The following is a 19,152-nucleotide window of genomic DNA, read 5'->3' as shown; positions in this document are numbered from 1 at the left end:
GTGGTTCTTGGGAGCTGGGAAGAGGGGTTACATTTCCATGTTGTGCCTCGGTTTCCCCTAGGCCGTTTCCTCTGAAAACTACTACATGAAATGGTCACATGTTGTGAAGAAAGAAAGCGACCAAGTTGGACAATTTTTTCCAGGTGTAAGCTACATCCTACTACAAGCACCCAGTATTTTCATTGTGACTACATAGACAATGAATATGATTTTCTCAAGACAAAGATAATTTAATAACGGATTCAAACATAGTTTAACTACAAACAACCAATTCAAATCTAATTAGAACTGATTTAAAAATGACAAAGATTAATTGAATGAAATTAATACATTTTTATTTCAATAAAATAATAATGACAGACAGGTAGAGGGAGACATATACATATATTTGAAATATTATTCAATATTATCATTAAACTATTTGTAGTCCGGGCTAGAACTACGCACCCGTTAGTGGAGGTCTGAGAAAACATCGACCCATTATTTATAATCAAATCTACCTCAAATCATTCAATGCAAAACTATGCAGGGCATGCATCTTATTTTCCTATTTGACCTTTAGATGAATAGAATATTGCTTACTCCAGTGGGACAACAGAGTCCGAAAGATTGGATAATGCACAGCAAATGACTCCAATCTTATCAATCAGCGCCAGTGACTCGCCTGTTTTTACAGCCATGTGTTCAACGGGGAGGGTACTCTGCAGAATTTGGTACTTTCTTCTCACTAATCCTATGACCCTTTCCACGTGAATATGCACATTAGCGAGTTTTCTTGTTTGCTCAACTTCATATGCAGATAGCTGGCTCTTCCCTTTTGTGAAAGCAGGCATCTTCAATGAAGCACAGTAAAATCCCACACTATCCCCTATAGTAAACCCACGGTCTGCCAGAACAATGTCTCCGGGTAACAAATTATTTAGAAGGCTACTCTCTTCAGTTATCTGCTTGTCACTCACTCTCCCTCCCCAAGCACGAGAGATGTATGTGACATATCCTTGAGGAGCAATGCCAATGAGAAATTTAACTGTGTTATGGTGTTTATAATTGGACCAAGTTTGTGCTCTTGCCAGCAAATTAGATGGCCTTTCAAGGAAAACTTCAAAACAGTCCACTATTACGGCAACCTTACACCCAAATGCTTGCCTGAATGACATTGGCATTGTAGCTTGCAGCACCTCTCGCTCTGGCCACTCTATTATAAACTCTAATCTTTCATGAAGTATGCCAATTATCTTGTGCCAAATTCGAGAAACAGTGGAACAGGAAACATTGAACCTGAAGGCCAAATCTTGGAGTGGAAGGTTTAGTCTCAACCGAATTAAGACCAACATGAACTGTTTAAATTTGGAGAGCGCCGACAAAGAGCTATAGTTGATGTGTGGCTCACATAGCTGAAACACTTGCATCAAAACTAAGAAATTGGGCAATCCTGTGTAAAATTTAGTCTTCTCTTCGTTGTTCTGAAAAGCATCTGGACTAAATTCCCTGTCCAGTACTTTTTTCCTGAGGTCACTCAGCTCCACTACGGAGTGATTCAGAACATCCTCCATCTTCTCAAGATCCTCCATAGTCAGGTCTGTCTGGCAGCCTGCATCTACATAGAATATATTTGGCAAAGGGGATAAGAGGGGAAAAGATAGTTTAGTTATATAATTTACAAATTGTATAAAGGTGGTGGTAATTATTTGTTAAATTATGATGTAAACAAGTGACATACATAGTTGTCAAAATACATTTAATTTACTCTTGTCTGTCTCTCTCCCACACACACTCTGTCTCTCTCTGTCTGTCACACACTCTGTCTCTCCCCCTTTCTGTCTGTCTCTCCCACACACACTCTGTCTCTCTCTGTCTGTCACACACTCTGTCTCTCTCTGTCTGTCACACACTCTGTCTCTCCCCCTTTCTGTCTGTCTCTCCCACACACACTCTGTCTCTCTCTGTCTGTCACACACTCTGTCTCTCCCCCTTTCTGTCTGTCTCTCTCACACACACTCTGTCTCTCTCTCTCCCACACACACTGTCTCTCTGTCTGTTTGTCTCTCTCCCACACACACTCTCTCTGTCTGTCTCTCTCCCACACACACTGTCTGTCTGTCTCTCTCCCACACTCTGCCCCTTCTGACTGTCTCTCTCCCACACACACTCTCTCTCTCTGTCTGTCTCTCTCCCACACTCTCCCCCTTCTGTCTGTCTCTCTCCCACACATGTAAACAAGTGACATACATAGTTGTCAAAATACTTAATGTAACATTGGCTACATGAAAGCTCCTCCATGCATTATATTTAATTTACCTTTGTGGTATTCCGATGCTGGGCTCTGTGAGCCCTCACCGAGGTCCAGCAATGCCTCTGCTGCATCGGTGCAGGTCTCATCTGCTTTTCTGGACCTCAACCTTTCCTCACGTTGACATGATGCCTCGGTCATTGGTTTACCTTGCTGGTAACCAAGGTTAACTGTAGGAGCCCAGTCTGGATAGTCTACATCGTTGGCAGCACTCGGGCAGCCTGAATAAAATAAATAGCAAAGTGATAAACACCCAACAATGACAGCAAAGAGGGATAACAGTAGTTTCGGTCCTAAGAGATCGTTGAAAACCACTAGCCGTGATAGCTAGCTAATGTTAGCATTGCTTAAAAACAAAGACACCGGAAGATAGCGCCAGCTATCTAGCTGCGAAACACAAACACACAGGGTGATATCACAGATGTAACGTTAGCTATATGTTTCCAGCAATATTGCCTCCTGGTCTGTATTTTTGTCAGTTTTATCCAGCTATGTAAGTAGTTAAATTACTGCCTTACCTTTCACAAAGTGGTCACTACATATACGCGCGTTGTCCGATTCGGCTCCTCCAGACCTCAACCGGAGATTTCTGATCCACGCCTGCCGCCGTTTTTCTGTGACTTTTTTAAACTTCTCCCCTTTATGTATAACCACTTTCGGGACTCGAAAGTACCCCTTGTTTTTTTCCCGATTCGATCGGTTGGTACAGCCGTAAACCGCGCAAAACTTTGGCATTTTAATCAGAGAGTCTCACTGACTATGAGTATCTTCGTTATGTGCAAATCACTTCCTGACCCCCAACAGCATTCCACTAGAGCGAATGACGTCACCTGCAAACAACCTATTGACTGTAGAACGGGAGCTCTCTCTCGCTCTCTCTCTTGCTATATGTTGACTGTATCATGCCCAGCCTCGGGCAGCGCTATTATTTACGAATATGTTGACTGTATGAATTTTTAAATCTCACACAGGGCCTCGCATTTCTCCCAGGCTGCCCTGCCTGTAGTTTATACCAGTCCTGTTATAACATGTTAGTTTATACCAGTACTGTTATAACATGTTAGTTTATACCAGTCCTGTTATAACATGTTAGTTTATACCAGTACTGTTATAACATGTTATATAATACACACAGTACACCTGTAGTTTATACCAGTCCTGTTATAACATGTTAGTTTATACCAGTACTGTTATAACATGTTCGTTTATACCAGTACTGTTATAACATGTTAGTTTATACCAGTCCTTTTATAACATGTTAGTTTATACCAGTACTGTTATAACATGTTATATAATACCAGTACTGTTATAACATGTTATATAATACACACAGTACACCTGTAGTTTATACCAGTCCTGTTATAACATGTTAGTTTATACCAGTCCTGTTATAACATGTTAGTTTATACCAGTACTGTTATAACATGTTAGTTTATACCAGTACTGTTATAACATGTTAGTTTATACCAGTCCTGTTATAACATGTTAGTTTATACCAGTACTGTTGTAACATGTTAGTTTATACCAGTCCTGTTATAACATGTTAGTTTATACCAGTACTGTTATAACATGTTAGTTTATACCAGTACTGTTATAACATGTTAGTTGATACCAGTACTGTTATAACATGTTATATAACCCTAACCCTCCCAGTATGACTGAAAACAGTATGGCATATCACATAATTCTTTACAATGCAAAACAAAGGTATATTTCTTTGTTATTTTTGTAATTCAAAAGCCAGATATAATTTTTTTTATCCACTTTTTCTCATTATTTTTCTATTTTTCTCCCATCCCAATTTCGCCTCGCCAATTCTCCCTTCAATTCTTCCCTCCCCTGTCTCGAACGTTGCTAGACTATGCCTCCCACTGGTCGGCTGCAGTGAGGACCAAGCCTTGCATCACGTGTCCCCTCAGGTACACGAGGAGGCAGCTGTCGCATCTTTTCACCTGTACAGCGCGATCTTTCAGTGGTGAGGAGTAACGCATGGGAGGCTCACGCTGCCCCCGTTACTTCCTGATTCTGCTGTACAGGCGCACCAACCGACCTGTAGGAGTCGCTGTCCACAATGTCCAATCCCCACCCACCAGCTTTCCCACCCCTAACACTGCCAATTGTGTTAGTATGAACGACCAGCCAAGCTGGTAACAACGCCAAGAGCTGGGCTCGAACCCAGCATCTCCTGTGTTAGTGGCGAGCGCCTTGCCCACTGCGCCACTTAGCCGCCCCACATATAATTCTTGATTGTCCCTACTGTTTAATCATAGCATTCCAAGATGAAGGTATCGCAGATACTAGTTGTCTATAATTATGTATTTTTTAAATACTTAGTAGGCTAGTTGTTAACACTTTGGATGCCAACGACGCTATAAGTCATTAGTTCATGCCGCCAGTTGAGTGCCGCCAACGACATATAGCGTTTGTTTGTCGTATTTTTTTTCATATTTCATCAATCGAGCCTCACGCTAGTGTTGCAGAGTCTCTCTGAGCTCAATTGGGAAGATACCGCCCCCTATCGTCTCTCCCTGTGTAACTGCACCCCATTAGTTTAGACTGATGGGGGGGGGCCAGTTTCCTCATTTAACTTTTCCGTCAAGCCAACTGAAGAGACCCAAGTTGATCACCGGCCCGGAAAACGCGTGGAATATATATTTACAGTACCCAACGCTGAATCAATAAACGCAATCGATATTTGGAATGGCGATCAGGAATTGGAATAATCTTTTTGGATAACATCTGATCTGAGGTAAGGAATCTATTTGACCAGTCTTGGGGTAATCAGAGCTTTTTTCACAGATATATCAACGTGTCCGATATGTGTGTGTGTGTCTGTGTGTGCGCGCTGATCAGGAAATGAGAGAATCGATATTTCAGCCCGCTTCTATAGCGTGCATAAGTACACATATACTATCGATAATCTAGCGTCTATTTGAAAACGATTCATAAATAGGCCGAAAAAAGACAATGTTTTTGTGTATGCCGAAATATTCCAGTAAATGCTGTTTATCACGGAATCTATATATTTTCCTGAAAAACAAGGGCTTTTCAAAATGCTATAAACGGAAATGAACCGATTAAAAAACAATCCGTTTCGACAATGTTGACTGCAAACAAGTCATTGATAAACGACGGGCAGATTAGACACATAGCCATAATTTAAAACAGAGATTATGCGTTCACAACGCTATCATTGATGTGGGTGGTGGCATTTAACCATGTTTTACCATGTTCACCAGTGGTAATCAAAGTGTTAAGGATCGGTGTTGGCGAGGACCCAATTGCAGAACAGGACGAGGAGGAAGCAGGCAGGACACAGAGGGTAGAGGTACAAAATACAGTTTACTTAAAAGGCAGCAACAAAAACAGGGATAATCTCAAAACGAGAGCACAGCAAATGCTGGCAGAGAGCAAAAGTACAAAACCACGAATGAAAAAAACACAGCAGAGCTGGCAGGGAAAAGGTACAACCTAACTACAAATAAAACACTATCAAAACGAGACGAACTGTACACAAAAACAAAGATAATTGTACTGTAAAGGCCATATGAGTGTTTTGGTTATTAATATTATTTTGGTTAGAATAGTGTCTTATTTATGTCTGAACACCTGAGGGCTCACCGCCTCCATTATAGCCCCTCTTCTATAAATAGCCTAGCTAATTACTGTAATCCCATGCACCTGTGATGAGGATACATTTTTATACCTGTCTCACCATTTGGAACTGACCATGGAGCAATTGACAACTGTTCTGATTTAACCCTTCATTCACCATCATTCACCTTTGGACAACAATAAACTCTGTAAACAGCAGCAACTTGGGACATTCCATATTTACATCACAAACTTTGGGACTGAGTAAGATAATTAATTGGGGGTGCATCGTGGACGCTTGTCGATTCATTGGGGAGCGATAAGCGGACAGTACAAGTACTCTTAGTAGGCTACTAGTACACTTAGTAGTCTAGTAGTAATCTTAGTAGGCTAGTAGTACACTTAGTAGGCTAGTAGTACACTTAGTAGTCTAGTAGTAATCCTAGTAGGCTAGTAGTAATCTTAGTAGGCTAGTAGTTCTAGGCAACTCTTCATTGACATCCACCAGACACAGGCCAGATCCGGACCCCTTCGCCTTCTACACTCTCACGCAGGGGTGCAGTGGTAATTTCAGAAGTGCCTGTACTCTGTTTATAATGACTTCACGTGCATACATGTTCCCTCGCGTGTGCACAGAACAGATGATTATTATGCATAAATAGTAGGAAACATGTTTGTATAGGAAATTACTAGTTTTTGTTTAGTTTTTGTAAATATTGCCTTGAAACAGAGAAGCTGAAAAAGATAGCAGGATGTAGCATTCAATATATAAAGAAATTATATTGTCAACAGATATGGTTGAAAAACAAACAATGTTTTAAATGTAATTGTAGATACAATATTGTAGTTACAATTTCTTTAATTGAATTAACTTAAAACTAGAAAAGTAAATACAAACTAAATTAACAATGTAACTTACAGTTTACAGAAGGACAGTTTCCTTCTGAAGCACAACTTAAAACATTTCTCATCCTTCCAGTCGGGACCATTTGTCGCATAGTGAGAGCTCCACAGCTCAAGCAAACCCTGTCAAATGTATATACACTCTTTTTCTGGACACTTTTTGTATGTCATGTATGTCATATATGTCCTGATTAATTGAAAATGGGGGACCCTGATGTAAACAAGATGAAAGTCTTTCTCTGGTCTGCATCCCCTTAACAATTATATGTATTGAGCTGTACTGTACTGTACCCATTCTGCAATCTGTTAATAAACTTTTCAATCAATCAATCAATCAATCAATCAATCAATCAATCAATCAATCAATCAATCAATCAATCAATCAATCAAACCCCCACAGGGCTTGCATTTTGGTTTGGCTCTTCTAGTTCTTTGTTATGCTATTGTTATGCTATTGTTATGCAAAGACAAGTAGCTAGATAAGTAGCGGTACTTGGCGCACGGCACGACGAGTCGAGTGAAAGTTGTGAACGCATTTTTGTGTGCACGCGCGTGCATGTGCATGCTTCTGCTCAGAAAAGTGGTGGAACGGCGTAGTACCGCGTGGCATGAGCATTGCACCTCTGCTCTCACGCCAGGCTCTCCTCACTCTCCTCACTCTCACCAAGCTCTCCTCTCTCTCACCAAGCTCTCCTCTCTCTCACCAAGCTCTCCTCTCTCTCCTCACTCTCACCAAGCTCTCCTCTCTCTCACCAAGCTCTCCTCTCTCTCCTCACTCTCACCAAGCTCTCCTCTCTCTCACCAAGCTCTCCTCACTCTCCTCTCTCTCCTCACTCTCACCAAGCTCTCCTCACTCTCCTCTCTCTCACCAAGCTCTCCTCTCTCTCACCAAGCTCTCCTCACTCTCCTCTCTCTCACCAAGCTCTCCTCACTCTCCTCTCTCTCACCAAGCTCTCCTCACTCTCCTCTCTCTCACCAAGCTCTCCTCACTCTCTCCTCACTCTCACCAAGCTCTCCTCTCTCTCACCAAGCTCTCCTCTCTCTCACCAAGCTCTCCTCACTCTCACCAAGCTCTCCTCTCTCTCACCAAGCTCTCCTCACTCACTTCTCACTCTCCTCTCTCTCACCAAGCTCTCCTCTCTCTCACCAAGCTCTCCTCACTCTCCTCTCTCTCACCAAGCTCTCCTCACTCTCCTCTCTCTCACCAAGCTCTCCTCACTCTCCTCTCTCTCACCAAGCTCTCCTCTCTCTCACCAAGCTCTCCTCACTCTCACCAAGCTCTCCTCTCTTTCACCAAGCTCTCCTCACTCTCACCAAGCTCTCCTCTCTCTCACCAAGCTCTCCTCACTCACTTCTCACTCTTCTCTCTCTCACCAAGCTCTCCTCTCTCTCACCAAGCTCTCCTCACTCTCCTCTCTCTCACCAAGCTCTCCTCTCTCTCCTCTCTCTCACCAAGCTCTCCTCTCTCTCACCAAGCTCTCCTCTCTCTCACCAAGCTCTCCTCTCTCTCCCCAAGCTCTCCTCTCTCTCACCAAGCTCTCCTCTCTCTCACCAAGCTCTCCTCACTCTCACCAAGCTCTCCCCAGTCTCACCTCAACTTCAGTAAGAGTTTGTTTCACTTAATTAATTAATTAATTAATTAATAAACACAAATGTAGCCAACTTCAATTTGCTTTATTTAACATGAAACATTTGCAAAGATCAATGAATAGTTCCATACAAATGGTAAACTTACAAACTTAACACATTTATGAAACAGGAAATGTACAATTTATTAGGAACAGACTAGACTAGCTAGATGAAACAGATACATGTCAACAGACGTCACACAGCAGAAACAAGTGAAAGCCTCGGCCCCTGTCATATTGTTACTTTGAACTGCCATAGATAGTTAAATGTGCGTCGACTCCAAAAGAACGACTGGCGCTGAGTCGCGTCCAAAGAGTTCTAATATGAATTCTCACAGAGTGAGAAAAACGGGCAGGGCTCTCTTTATAAGATAGACATTAGGGCCGTCACAAAAAATCATATTCGATATTCGTTGCAGAATTGTAGATGATTTCGAATTCGAATTCCAGGGTCAAAAAAGGTCTTTAAAATTGCAAGACAAAAAATAACCATGACCAATAATTATTTGGAATACATGTAGGTCAGCTACATAATGGTGGACCGACTCACCCGCCTGTTTTTCGTTGACGAAAAACAATCCACCGGAGCATTACGTTCTGTGGAGCAGAGACATGTCCAGACAGCAGCGTGATACAATCCCCATAATTAGGTGCATTTCCAAGAGTCCGGAAAATTCCCTCATTGCCCAGGTTGTGTGCAGGGCTCTCTTCCTCACGTCATTAGCATCGGCTAGCCCGATGGCTATTATGAACGTGTCGAAAGATTCCAGCAAGCGAATCCACGGAATTGGTGGCTAGCCAGGCAGGGCGAGGAACGGAGAGAGAGGTGAGCGTAAAGAATCCATAATCCTCGTTGCCAATATTATGTATAATAACTCACCGGACGATGACTTAACGGTAGACGTTTTAAACACTCGCGCCAACTGCCGGCAACAACAACACTTTATGGCAGCATGTCGCAAAACCCACCGTGCTAACTTAAAGGCACAGTCAGTTTAAATGTTTTTCTAATTTGAATTTCTCCGTTCACGTTCAAATCTGGTGTTTTTGTGTAAATTAAAAATATTTAAATCGAAATTATAATATAATGTGACAGCCCTAATAGACATACGTATATGAACAAGAGGGCCACTTGCACTGTTATGAACGCTAACGTGACATGTGTGAATAATAACATTGATTGTTATGCACTGCATAGATGGAACATATAGAGGACTTCCAGTCTCTCTGGCTTTGAAAACATTTTACAACAAGACAGCGTGTCGGCCACAGTCCGCGTGGCGAGGTTTAGGTCACAGTCTGCCCGGCAGAACGAAACGCGTTAATCTCACTCAAGCAGCGCGCAACGACCTGCTTCAAGTTACCCAGAATTGCGCTCAGCCGAACACAGCGGCAAATTTTTTTAATGCAAACGTCCACCTTATAATCATATAAAAGTAAATCTGTAAACATCTTATCGCTGGAAACTTTGGTGTTACAGTTGTATCTGTGTTTTACCTTTCATGATTCAAACATTAGAGACTAAAAAAGTTTTTTAGGCTGTGATGTGCTGCTTTTTTTTAAAGCAAGATACGTTTTTTTTTTTGGATTAAGAAAATAAATGAAATAGAAAATAAAGAGTAGGCTATATAGCTCTCGCAATCCAGCAAAGAAGTAAGTGCCTTTTTTTTGGGTGGGGAGCACTTGCAGATTTCTTTTGCAATGTCACACATCCAAAAAAACGTTCACAGTCGTTCACACGTTCATTTAGTTTGACAGTTATTGAGAGTAAATCATTTTGATGATGTCATCGGTGACATTGAATCCTCGTGTTAATTACAGCTCAATGAAATGCTATGATAGCAGTCCCTATAAAACAAGGTATTGCTATTTTTTCATCCACATCATTTCACGGTGCTGTAATCAACGAAGGATTCAATTCCTCAAGACAAGGATTCAATGGCCCCGACGACATCACTGGTGGCCATTCAAACTAATTTACTCTCATTAACCGTCAAACTAAATGGATGTGTGTGAGATTATGTGCAAAATATTTTTTCTTGGTGAAGTGCCCCTTTAACAGGTAGATTTTCAAAAGAATGTGAAGCGGGACGTAAGCGGACAGACTCTCTGGTGAAGTCGCTCCACTTACAGCGCACTGTTCCCCTTGATCATGATCAGACCCACGTCAGCTTAACCCTTTCACTACCACACTGCAGAAGGTTAACCCCTCCACTACCACACTACAGACGGTTAACCTTCTGTATTGTCACAGTGAAAGGGTTAACCATTTGGTAGTGTGATAGTGAAAGGGTTAACTAAATAGTAGTGTTTCACTATAGAGGAGACGTTGGCACACTGTCACACCGGCTGGTACCTACATAATATATTCAATGATGTTTTCAGCTCTTCTGAAAGTGTCGATTTTGGATTGAGGGGTTTTCTTCTATACCTGTGTTCTGTTAGAATGTCTACCGGTAATTCGATCATATAATGAGATCCTAAAAGGGAAAACCGCCATGTTGTTTCCATGACCTTGAACAGTTCTTCCGCTGACTCCACTCAAGGCTCTTACCTACAGTGCTTGGAACAAAACCATGTTGCTTCCATTAGGGAAGAACATACTTTGGTATGACAAAATCAAGTCTCGACACTATCTCTCAGGGAGTTTCTTTGAGCTTTGGTTCTTCTGGGGAAGCCTTGTACTGGTCTTTCGGGCCGTTCTTCAAGGACTGAAACGTGGCATCCAGGTCGTTGGCGGAGTAAGACTTGGTTCTCCAGCAGCGTCGCACTAACATGGCGATGGTGAGGAACAGCGGGCTGGACATGAGGGACAAACCACTGACGAAGAAGGACGCTGTGTAGTCTCCTGTACTGTCCACCAACCAGCCTGAGAGAGAGAGAGAGAGAGAGGAGAGAGAGAGAGAGAGAGAGAGAGAGAGAGAGAGAGAGAGAGAGAGAGAGAGAGAGAGAGAGAGAGAGAGAGAGAGAGAGAGAGGGAGAGAGGGAGAGAGGGAGAGAGGGAGAGAGGGAGAGAGGGAGAGAGGGAGAGAGAGAGAGACAGACAGAGGGAGAGAGAGAGAGACAGAAAGAGAGGGAGAGAGAGCAAAACAGAGAGAGAGAGAGAGAGAGAGAGAGAGAGAGGGAGAGAGAGACAGAGAGGGAGAGACAGAAAGAGAGGGAGAGAGAGACAGAGAGACAGAGAGAGAGACAGAAAGAGAGGGAGAGAGGCAGAAAGAGAGGGAGAGAGAGACAGAAAGAGAGGGAGAGAGAGACAGAAAGAGAGGAAGAGAGAGATAAAGAGAGAGAGAGGGAGGAAGGGAGGGAGAGAAAGGCAGAGAAAGAGAGAGAGATAGTTCAGTTTCTCTTTCCATTCATGTGTCATTTCATAAGCCCCTCCCACACCATAATGACTGGGGGCAACATAGAACCCTAACCCTTGGAACAAAAGAGAACATCACTATAGACCTTTTCAGGTAGAATTCCGTCATTAGGGGAACAGCATTCCGTTGCTAGGGCAATAACTCTGGCCCAAGTGTGTCCCCTGTCAGCCACCGTACATAAACTGTGTTTAAATTATGTTTATGTTGTGAAGACAGCCGACAACAACTCTCACCTCCTATCGGTGGGCTGACCAGGTAGGGGATGGCGTGCAGGAAGTAAACCACACCCAGGGCGGAGGCCAGGTCAGCCGGCCCGACGACGTCGGATGTCACCACGGGGATGAGCGCCACGTACGCGCCGTCGAAGTAGCCATAGAGCATGGCGAAGGGCACCAGGAGGGCGAAGGAGCGGAGCAGAGGGAGGAACATGCAGCACAGGCCCTCCATGCCCACCGCCAGCATGTAGCTCAGCATGCGATACCTCTTCAGACACCTAGGGGGCGACACCGTTCCAAGGTTCGTCAGCTTTACGGATGATTTTCGCAAGATACGTCATACCTTTCACAGCAGCAGAAATGCAGCGGAACAAAAGGTAAAACCGTTCAACCGTTTCATAGGCAGCAGGGGTCCCTATGAATCAAACAACAAAACATAGCTGCAGAGTTCAAATAGGCCAACGCTCTGTGGTGAATAAAGTGTTTAAGAAAGAATCGTAGTTCTTGGGTCTTTGGGAGAAGAAGACTGAAAAAAGAAGGGTTCCCAGACACTCAAAACATATACAGAAAAATTTATTTCCTAAAAAGCCTTTAATTGCAAAGAAAAAGCCAACATGTTTCAACCAAGCTGATCACTAATGCCCTGACAAAAACCAGCTTCGTTGAAACATGTTGGCTTTTTAACTATGTAGCAATTAACACTTTGAGTGCCACGCCGGGTTTTCCTTTTTACCGCCTGAATGCCACCATCGGCGCCAATGTTAACCTTAATATCGCCTAATCTATGTTTTAAATTATGGCTATGTGTCTAATCTGCCCATCGCATTATCAAAGACTATTTTCCAGTCAGTGCTGTCAAGGCAGATTGGTTTTTTATCGCGTCAATTCCCTTTCAGAGCATTTTGAAAAGCACCAGTTTTGAGATAAAAAACAGCCCATTCTGGACCATTCTATGAAAATCGTCTTTTACTGGAATATTCCACAACGTTGATATTCGTCGGCCTTTTTATGAATAGTTTTCAAATAAACGCTAGATGATCAATATTATACGTGCACGCAAGCACATTCGGGCCGCGCACGGATAATCGCCGCGTTGATTTCCTCTTGGACTTTTACAGTGAAACCGAAAGAGCCCATTTCACAAAACAGCTTATAACTTCATCAAAATTAGTCTGATTATCCTAACACTGATAACATAGAGTCCTTACCTGACATCAGATGGTATCCAACTGGTACAGTATATTCCAATTCCTGATCACCATTCGAAAAAATCGATAAGTGTATAGATCCAACGCGATACAGTATAACTCCATGATCAGCGGGGCTCAGAGGCTCCAGAATGAACTGTGGTAACCCCGGCTGGATCAGTGGACTGGAAAATGTGGAGTACCGGATTTTTTTCCCCATCCATTTTCATTGAGTCCATTCCAAAATCCCTTATGTCATCTGAAAGACGATAGGGGGCGCTTTTTTCCACATATAATCTCCGGCGGTGCTCGTGTATACTCGGGTAGGCTCGCGTGATGCAATATGATTTCAGATCGCTAAAAAAATAAATAAAAAATAATTCAGAGAAATCTCGTGTGTGGCAGTTAAAGTGTTAAAGGCTTTGAAATACATTTGTCCTTCCTTAGATATTTTTGAGTGCCTAGAATCCCATCTTTTTTCAACAAAACATAGCTGTTCTATCAACAAAACAAAAAAAACAAGACAAGGCAAGTCTAGTTAAAGCCACAACATTCACACATGACATGCGTGTTTGAACAATGTGGAGTCAGCCAGTTAAAGGAACACACCAACTTTTTGGGAAATTTGCCATCCACCCTGGAGTTAGACAATCAGATACATACCTTTTTCGTCTCTGTGCATGTGTAGCCGGTACAACGTAGTACCTGCCACGACTTCGACCTTGCCTTGAGTGGGAGTCGAACCCCGGGCGTCTGCACCGGGCCAGCATCGAACCCTGGGCGTCGCAAACCGCTGCGCCAAGAAAGGAATTCCCTCCTAAGCGCTCAGTTTGGATGCCTCTGGGGAGTGAGTTTTACTTCCATGTGCCATAGTCACACTATCGCGGCACATATCCGTTACACATGCATTACAGGCTTAGGGAACAGCCACACCGCTAGCCTAGCTTAGCGTCATTCACTGGAAGTAGGTGTGCCAGTGTAGCCTAGTTCCCTAGTGTATTTTGTGACTGTTGGGAACTAGGCTACACTGGCACACCTACTTCCAGTGAATGACGCTAAGCTAGGCTAACGGTGTGGCTGTTCCCTAAGCCTAATGCATGCACAGAGAAGAAAAGGGTATGTATCTGCTTGTCTAATTCCAGGGTAGATGGCAAATAAGCTAATTTCACAAAAAGTTGGCGTGTTCCGTTAAGGACATTCACTATTGTAGGCCGGCCCTCCGGTATATTAAATAACAAGAGAAGGCTCTGCATAAAATATAAACTATTGATGACGGAGAAGACATGTGTTCTAATTGTCACAAGGGGATTGGGAGCCAGTTGTGGAAAAGATTTGATTGTAAGGTTGAAATGAGGACGTCTTACAGCTTGCATTTAAAAAAAATTATTCTACCAACACATGCTGGAGAAGATGTTGGTCGGTGACCATTATGCACAATGTTTGGGACTGGCCGAAAACACAGACATGTTGGGAAAACTTTGAAGAACAAATGGAGAAGATTATGGAAACGGGCACCTGGACCCACTATTGTTCTTATTGGAAATACCAGCTGAACAACTGATCACAGATAAGTAAACAGATCAGTGTTATTCTACATATTTCGTTGATGGTTGGTCCCCACAATCGCTCAATGGTAATATGATGGAACACAGCTACTAATAAAACTACCTATTTTATAAAGATAGGATAGCAGTTATTAACTACCTTGGCTAGGAATCTTCTACCCTATTTATTTTATATTTATATATATATATATATATATATATATATATATATATATATATATATATATATATATATATATATATATAGTATAAGTACAATATATTCCTATTCTGGTGTTATTTAATTTGTGTGTGTGATGATAATGATGATAATGATAATGATGATGATAATAATGATGATGATAATGATGATGATGATGATAATGATGATGATAATAATGATGATGATGATAATGATAATGATGTTGATGGTGTTGGTGTGTGTGTGGTGATAATGATAATGATGATGATGGTGTTGGTGTGTGTGTGATGATAATGATAATGATGATGATGGTGTTGGTGTGTGTGTGTGATGATAATGATAATGATGATGATGGTGTTGGTGTGTGTGTGTGATGATAATGATAATGATGATGATGGTGTTGGTGTGTGTGTGGTGATGATGATGGTGTTGGGGTGTGTGTGGTGATGATGATGATAATGATGATGATGGTGTTGGTGTGTGTGTGATGATGATGATGGTGTTGGGGTGTGTGTGGTGATGATGATGATAATGATGATGATGGTGTTGGTGTGTGTGTGGTGATGATGATGATAATGATGATGATGGTGTTGGTGTGTGTGTGATGATGATGATGATGGTGTTGGGGTGTGTGTGGTGATGATGATGGTGTTGGGGTGTGTGTGGTGATGATGATGATAATGATGATGATGGTGTTGGTGTGTGTGTGATGATGATGATGATAATGATGATGATGGTGTTGGTGTGTGTGTGATGATGATGATGATGATGATGGTGTTGGTGTGTGTGTGATGATGATGATGGTGTTGGGGTGTGTGTGGTGATGATGATGATAATGATGATGATGATGGTGTTGGTGTGTGTGTGATGATGATGATGATAATGATGATGATGGTGTTGGTGTGTGTGTGATGATGATGATGGTGTTGGGGTGTGTGTGGTGATGATGATGATAATGATGATGATGATGATGGTGTTGGTGTTTGGGTGTGTGATGATGATGATGATGATGATGATGATGATGATGATGATGATGATGATGTTGGTGTTGGGGGTGCAAGCTTATTTTACAAATTACAAAATGATAGAGGCCTATGTCTGCATATGACTTACTTCCTGTCTGTGAGCCACCCAAAGGTGATATTTCCCACGATGTCGACCACCCCAAATATGGACATCAGGAAGGCAGCCTGCTGATAGTCCACTCCCACGCTCATGGCGTAAGGAACCAGGTACACTATTGGAACACTGCAGCCAAAGGCCAGGAACATGAGGGAGACGGACAGAAGCAGGAAGTCGGGCATCAGAAGGAAGCCGAACTCCTCCATGGACTGTAAACGGAGACAGCTGCCCTTGGAGAGCTTCACAAAAGGCGCTGGAGCAGAAATAAGGGTCTCGGTTTTACCGTTGGATTCCGTGAGTGACTGTTTGATACATGCGGGTTTGTCGTCTATGAGTCCGGAGGGGTCTGCTAGCTTAGCGTCCGCAGCGAGCTTGTTGTAGTTGAAGGTCATGGTCTCCACCAGCTTCATGTCCTCCAGTGTTCCACCGTTACCTAGTTTGGCATCTGAGAGGTTGATCTCCGCAAGTATTTTCTCTGTTAGCTTGCTGTTGCTAACAGACACGCCCTCTGCGAACTTCACATCAGTTAGCCACGGATGAGACAACTTTCCAGGTGATAGCAGCGACTCACCGCTTTCAAGTTTGCTGGTTTCAAGCGCTATGTTTGCTAAGTGTAGCGCCGAAGCCCCTGGGTTTGTAAGGTCCGACTGCTTTGGCTTTGACCGTCTGCAGTCGACAGGCACTTTGTCAAAGTCTTTGGAGTTGAGTGGTGTGGGAACATATCCTCCTCTCTCCAGGGCTCCAACAGAGTCCTCCTGTCTCCTTCAGAGTAGAACAGAGTGACACAGCAGATCTTTATACTGTTTGCCAGAGGGGCAATTTGTTTCAAAATCAGCAAAAAGAAACACATGGGAGATACAAGAAGCATGCAGAACACGATGAATGATGCAACACATGGTCCCTGCTGATGCATGGCATCACCAGCCTGCTGGTAGCAGAAGCACAAGAGGTCTCTGTACATCGTGTCTCACAACATATGTTAAAGGGACACGACAACATTATGGGAAATGACGCTTACCGTCTTCTCCACAGTCAGACAAAAAGATAGATACTGATTTCCTCTCTGTGCGTTCAGTTGAAAGCTATCCAGCTGCAAGCTAGCCTAGCTTAGCACAAATGAGCCAAAGCGGATACGGACCACTAGCCTTGCTTGAAACTCCAGGAGAGGTGTTTTTGCTAGGCTAGCTGATCTGTATATGTTTCCATTAATTTGTGCTAAGCTAGGCTAGGTTTGCTGGCGGATAGCCATAATGTTGGCATGCTCCTTTAAGATGTCTTATTAGCAGCAAATGCAGATGTAATGTGTTGGAATGAACACACACTGAAAGGTACTGTAACGTGCGCGCGTGTGTGTGTGTGTGTGTGTGTGTGTGTGTGTGTGTGTGTGTGTGTGTGTGTGTGTGTGTGTGCGTGCGCGTGCGTGCGTGTGTCAAGAAAGATTACTGATCCTTAGAACCTCTTGTAGGTGTTTACCTCCCCCCTCGCTTGGGTTCCAGGGGTCTCATCAGAGCTCCACAGACACAAAGATTGGCGGCAAACCCGCCCAGGATGAGCAGCGCTCCCCTCCATGAGTAGAACTCTATCAGCAGCTGGACCACAGGAGCCAGGATGAAGGTCCCGATGCCACTCCCTAGGGTGAAGCAACATGGTCCCATCAGAACACAGACATAATGTACTAATCGACCGCAGGGGAAAAGAAAAAGGTACATAATGTACGTTATGTTATAGTAATAAGTAATATATTCATGTAGTGTATTGGCAAATGTCCAAAACAAACACCACGACCATTGCAGTCGTGGGCGAGTGCTTTCACCATCATCTAACTATGGCAGGCTACTGGGAGGCTACTGGCAGGCTACTGGCAGACTACTGGCAGACTACTGGCAGGCTACTGGCAGACTACTGGCAGGCTACTGGCAGGCTACTGGCAGACTACTGGCAGACTACTGGCAGGCTACTAGGCTACTGGCAGGCTACTGGCAGACTACTGGCAGGCTACTGGCAGGCTACTGGCAGACTACTGGCAGGCTACTGGCAGACTACTGGCAGACTACTGGCAGGCTACTGGCAGGCTACTGGCAGGCTACTCGGCTACTGGCAGGCTACTGGCAGACTACTGGCAGGCTACTGGCAGGCTACTGGCAGGCTAATGGCAGGCTACTGGCAGGCTACTGGCAGACTACTGGCAGACTACTGGCAGACTACTGGCAGGCTACTGGCAGGCTACTGGCAGGCTACTGGCAGGCTACTGGCAGGCTACTGGCAGACTACTAGCAGACTACTGGCAGGCTACTGGCAGGCTACTGGCAGACTACTAGCAGACTACTGGCAGGCTACTGGCAGGCTACTGGCAGGCTACTGGCAGACTACTGGCAGGCTACTGGCAGACTACTGGCAGGCTACTGGCAGGCTACTGGCAGGCTACTGGCAGGCTACTGGCAGGCTACTAGGCTACTGGCAGGCTACTGGCAGACTACTGGCAGGCTACTGGCAGGCTACTGGCAGGCTACTGGCAGGCTACTGGCAGACTACTGGCAGGCTACTGGCAGGCTACTGGCAGACTACTGGCAGACTACTGGCAGGCTACTGGCAGGCTACTGGCAGGCTACTGGCAGACTACTGGCAGGCTACTGGCAGACTACTGGCAGACTACTGGCAGGCTACTGGCAGGCTACTGGCAGACTACTGGCAGGCTACTGGCAGACTACTGGCAGACTACTGGCAGGCTACTGGCAGACTACTGGCAGACTACTGGCAGGCTACTGGCAGGCTACTGGCAGACTACTGGCAGACTACTGGCAGGCTACTAGCAGACTACTGGCAGACTACTGGCAGGCTACTGGCAGGCTACTGGCAGGCTACTAGCAGACTACTGGCAGGCTACTGGCAGGCTACTGGCAGGCTACTGGCAGACTACTGGCAGGCTACTAGCAGGCTACTGGCAGGCTACTAGCAGACTACTGGCAGACTACTAGCAGACTACTGGCAGACTACTGGCAGACTACTAGCAGACTACTAGCAGACTACTGGCAGGCTACTAGCAGGCTACTGGCAGGCTACTAGCAGGCTACTGGCAGGCTACTAGCAGGCTACTGGCAGGCTACT

The 19,152-nt window shown here is 44.1% G+C and overlaps 1 protein-coding gene across 1 annotated transcript in view; it reads right to left on the bottom strand.

The window, feature by feature from the left end:
* Positions 1 to 11,054: 11,054 nt before the first annotated feature.
* The window catches only part of LOC311234556 (monocarboxylate transporter 12-B-like), a gene marked incomplete at its 3' end in the record, with an annotated part of 90,713 nt that continues 82,615 nt past the window's right edge, over positions 11,055 to 19,152 (bottom strand). The window contains exons 6-9 of the mRNA XM_084321805.1: positions 17,521 to 17,677; positions 16,039 to 16,809; positions 12,011 to 12,270; positions 11,055 to 11,284 (exon numbers count right to left, since the gene is read on the bottom strand). Of these exons, the coding sequence (XP_084177931.1) occupies positions 11,055 to 11,284; positions 12,011 to 12,270; positions 16,039 to 16,809; positions 17,521 to 17,677 (1,418 nt within the window). The remainder of the gene's footprint in view (positions 11,285 to 12,010; positions 12,271 to 16,038; positions 16,810 to 17,520; positions 17,678 to 19,152) is intronic.

This window comes from Notolepis coatsorum (genome assembly GCF_963971535.1).
Source record: "Notolepis coatsorum genome assembly, chromosome: 9".
Taxonomy (NCBI): Eukaryota; Metazoa; Chordata; class Actinopteri; order Aulopiformes; family Paralepididae; genus Notolepis; species Notolepis coatsorum.
Note: the sequence above shows the minus strand (reverse complement) of the source record. Positions and strands in the feature narration are given on the sequence as shown.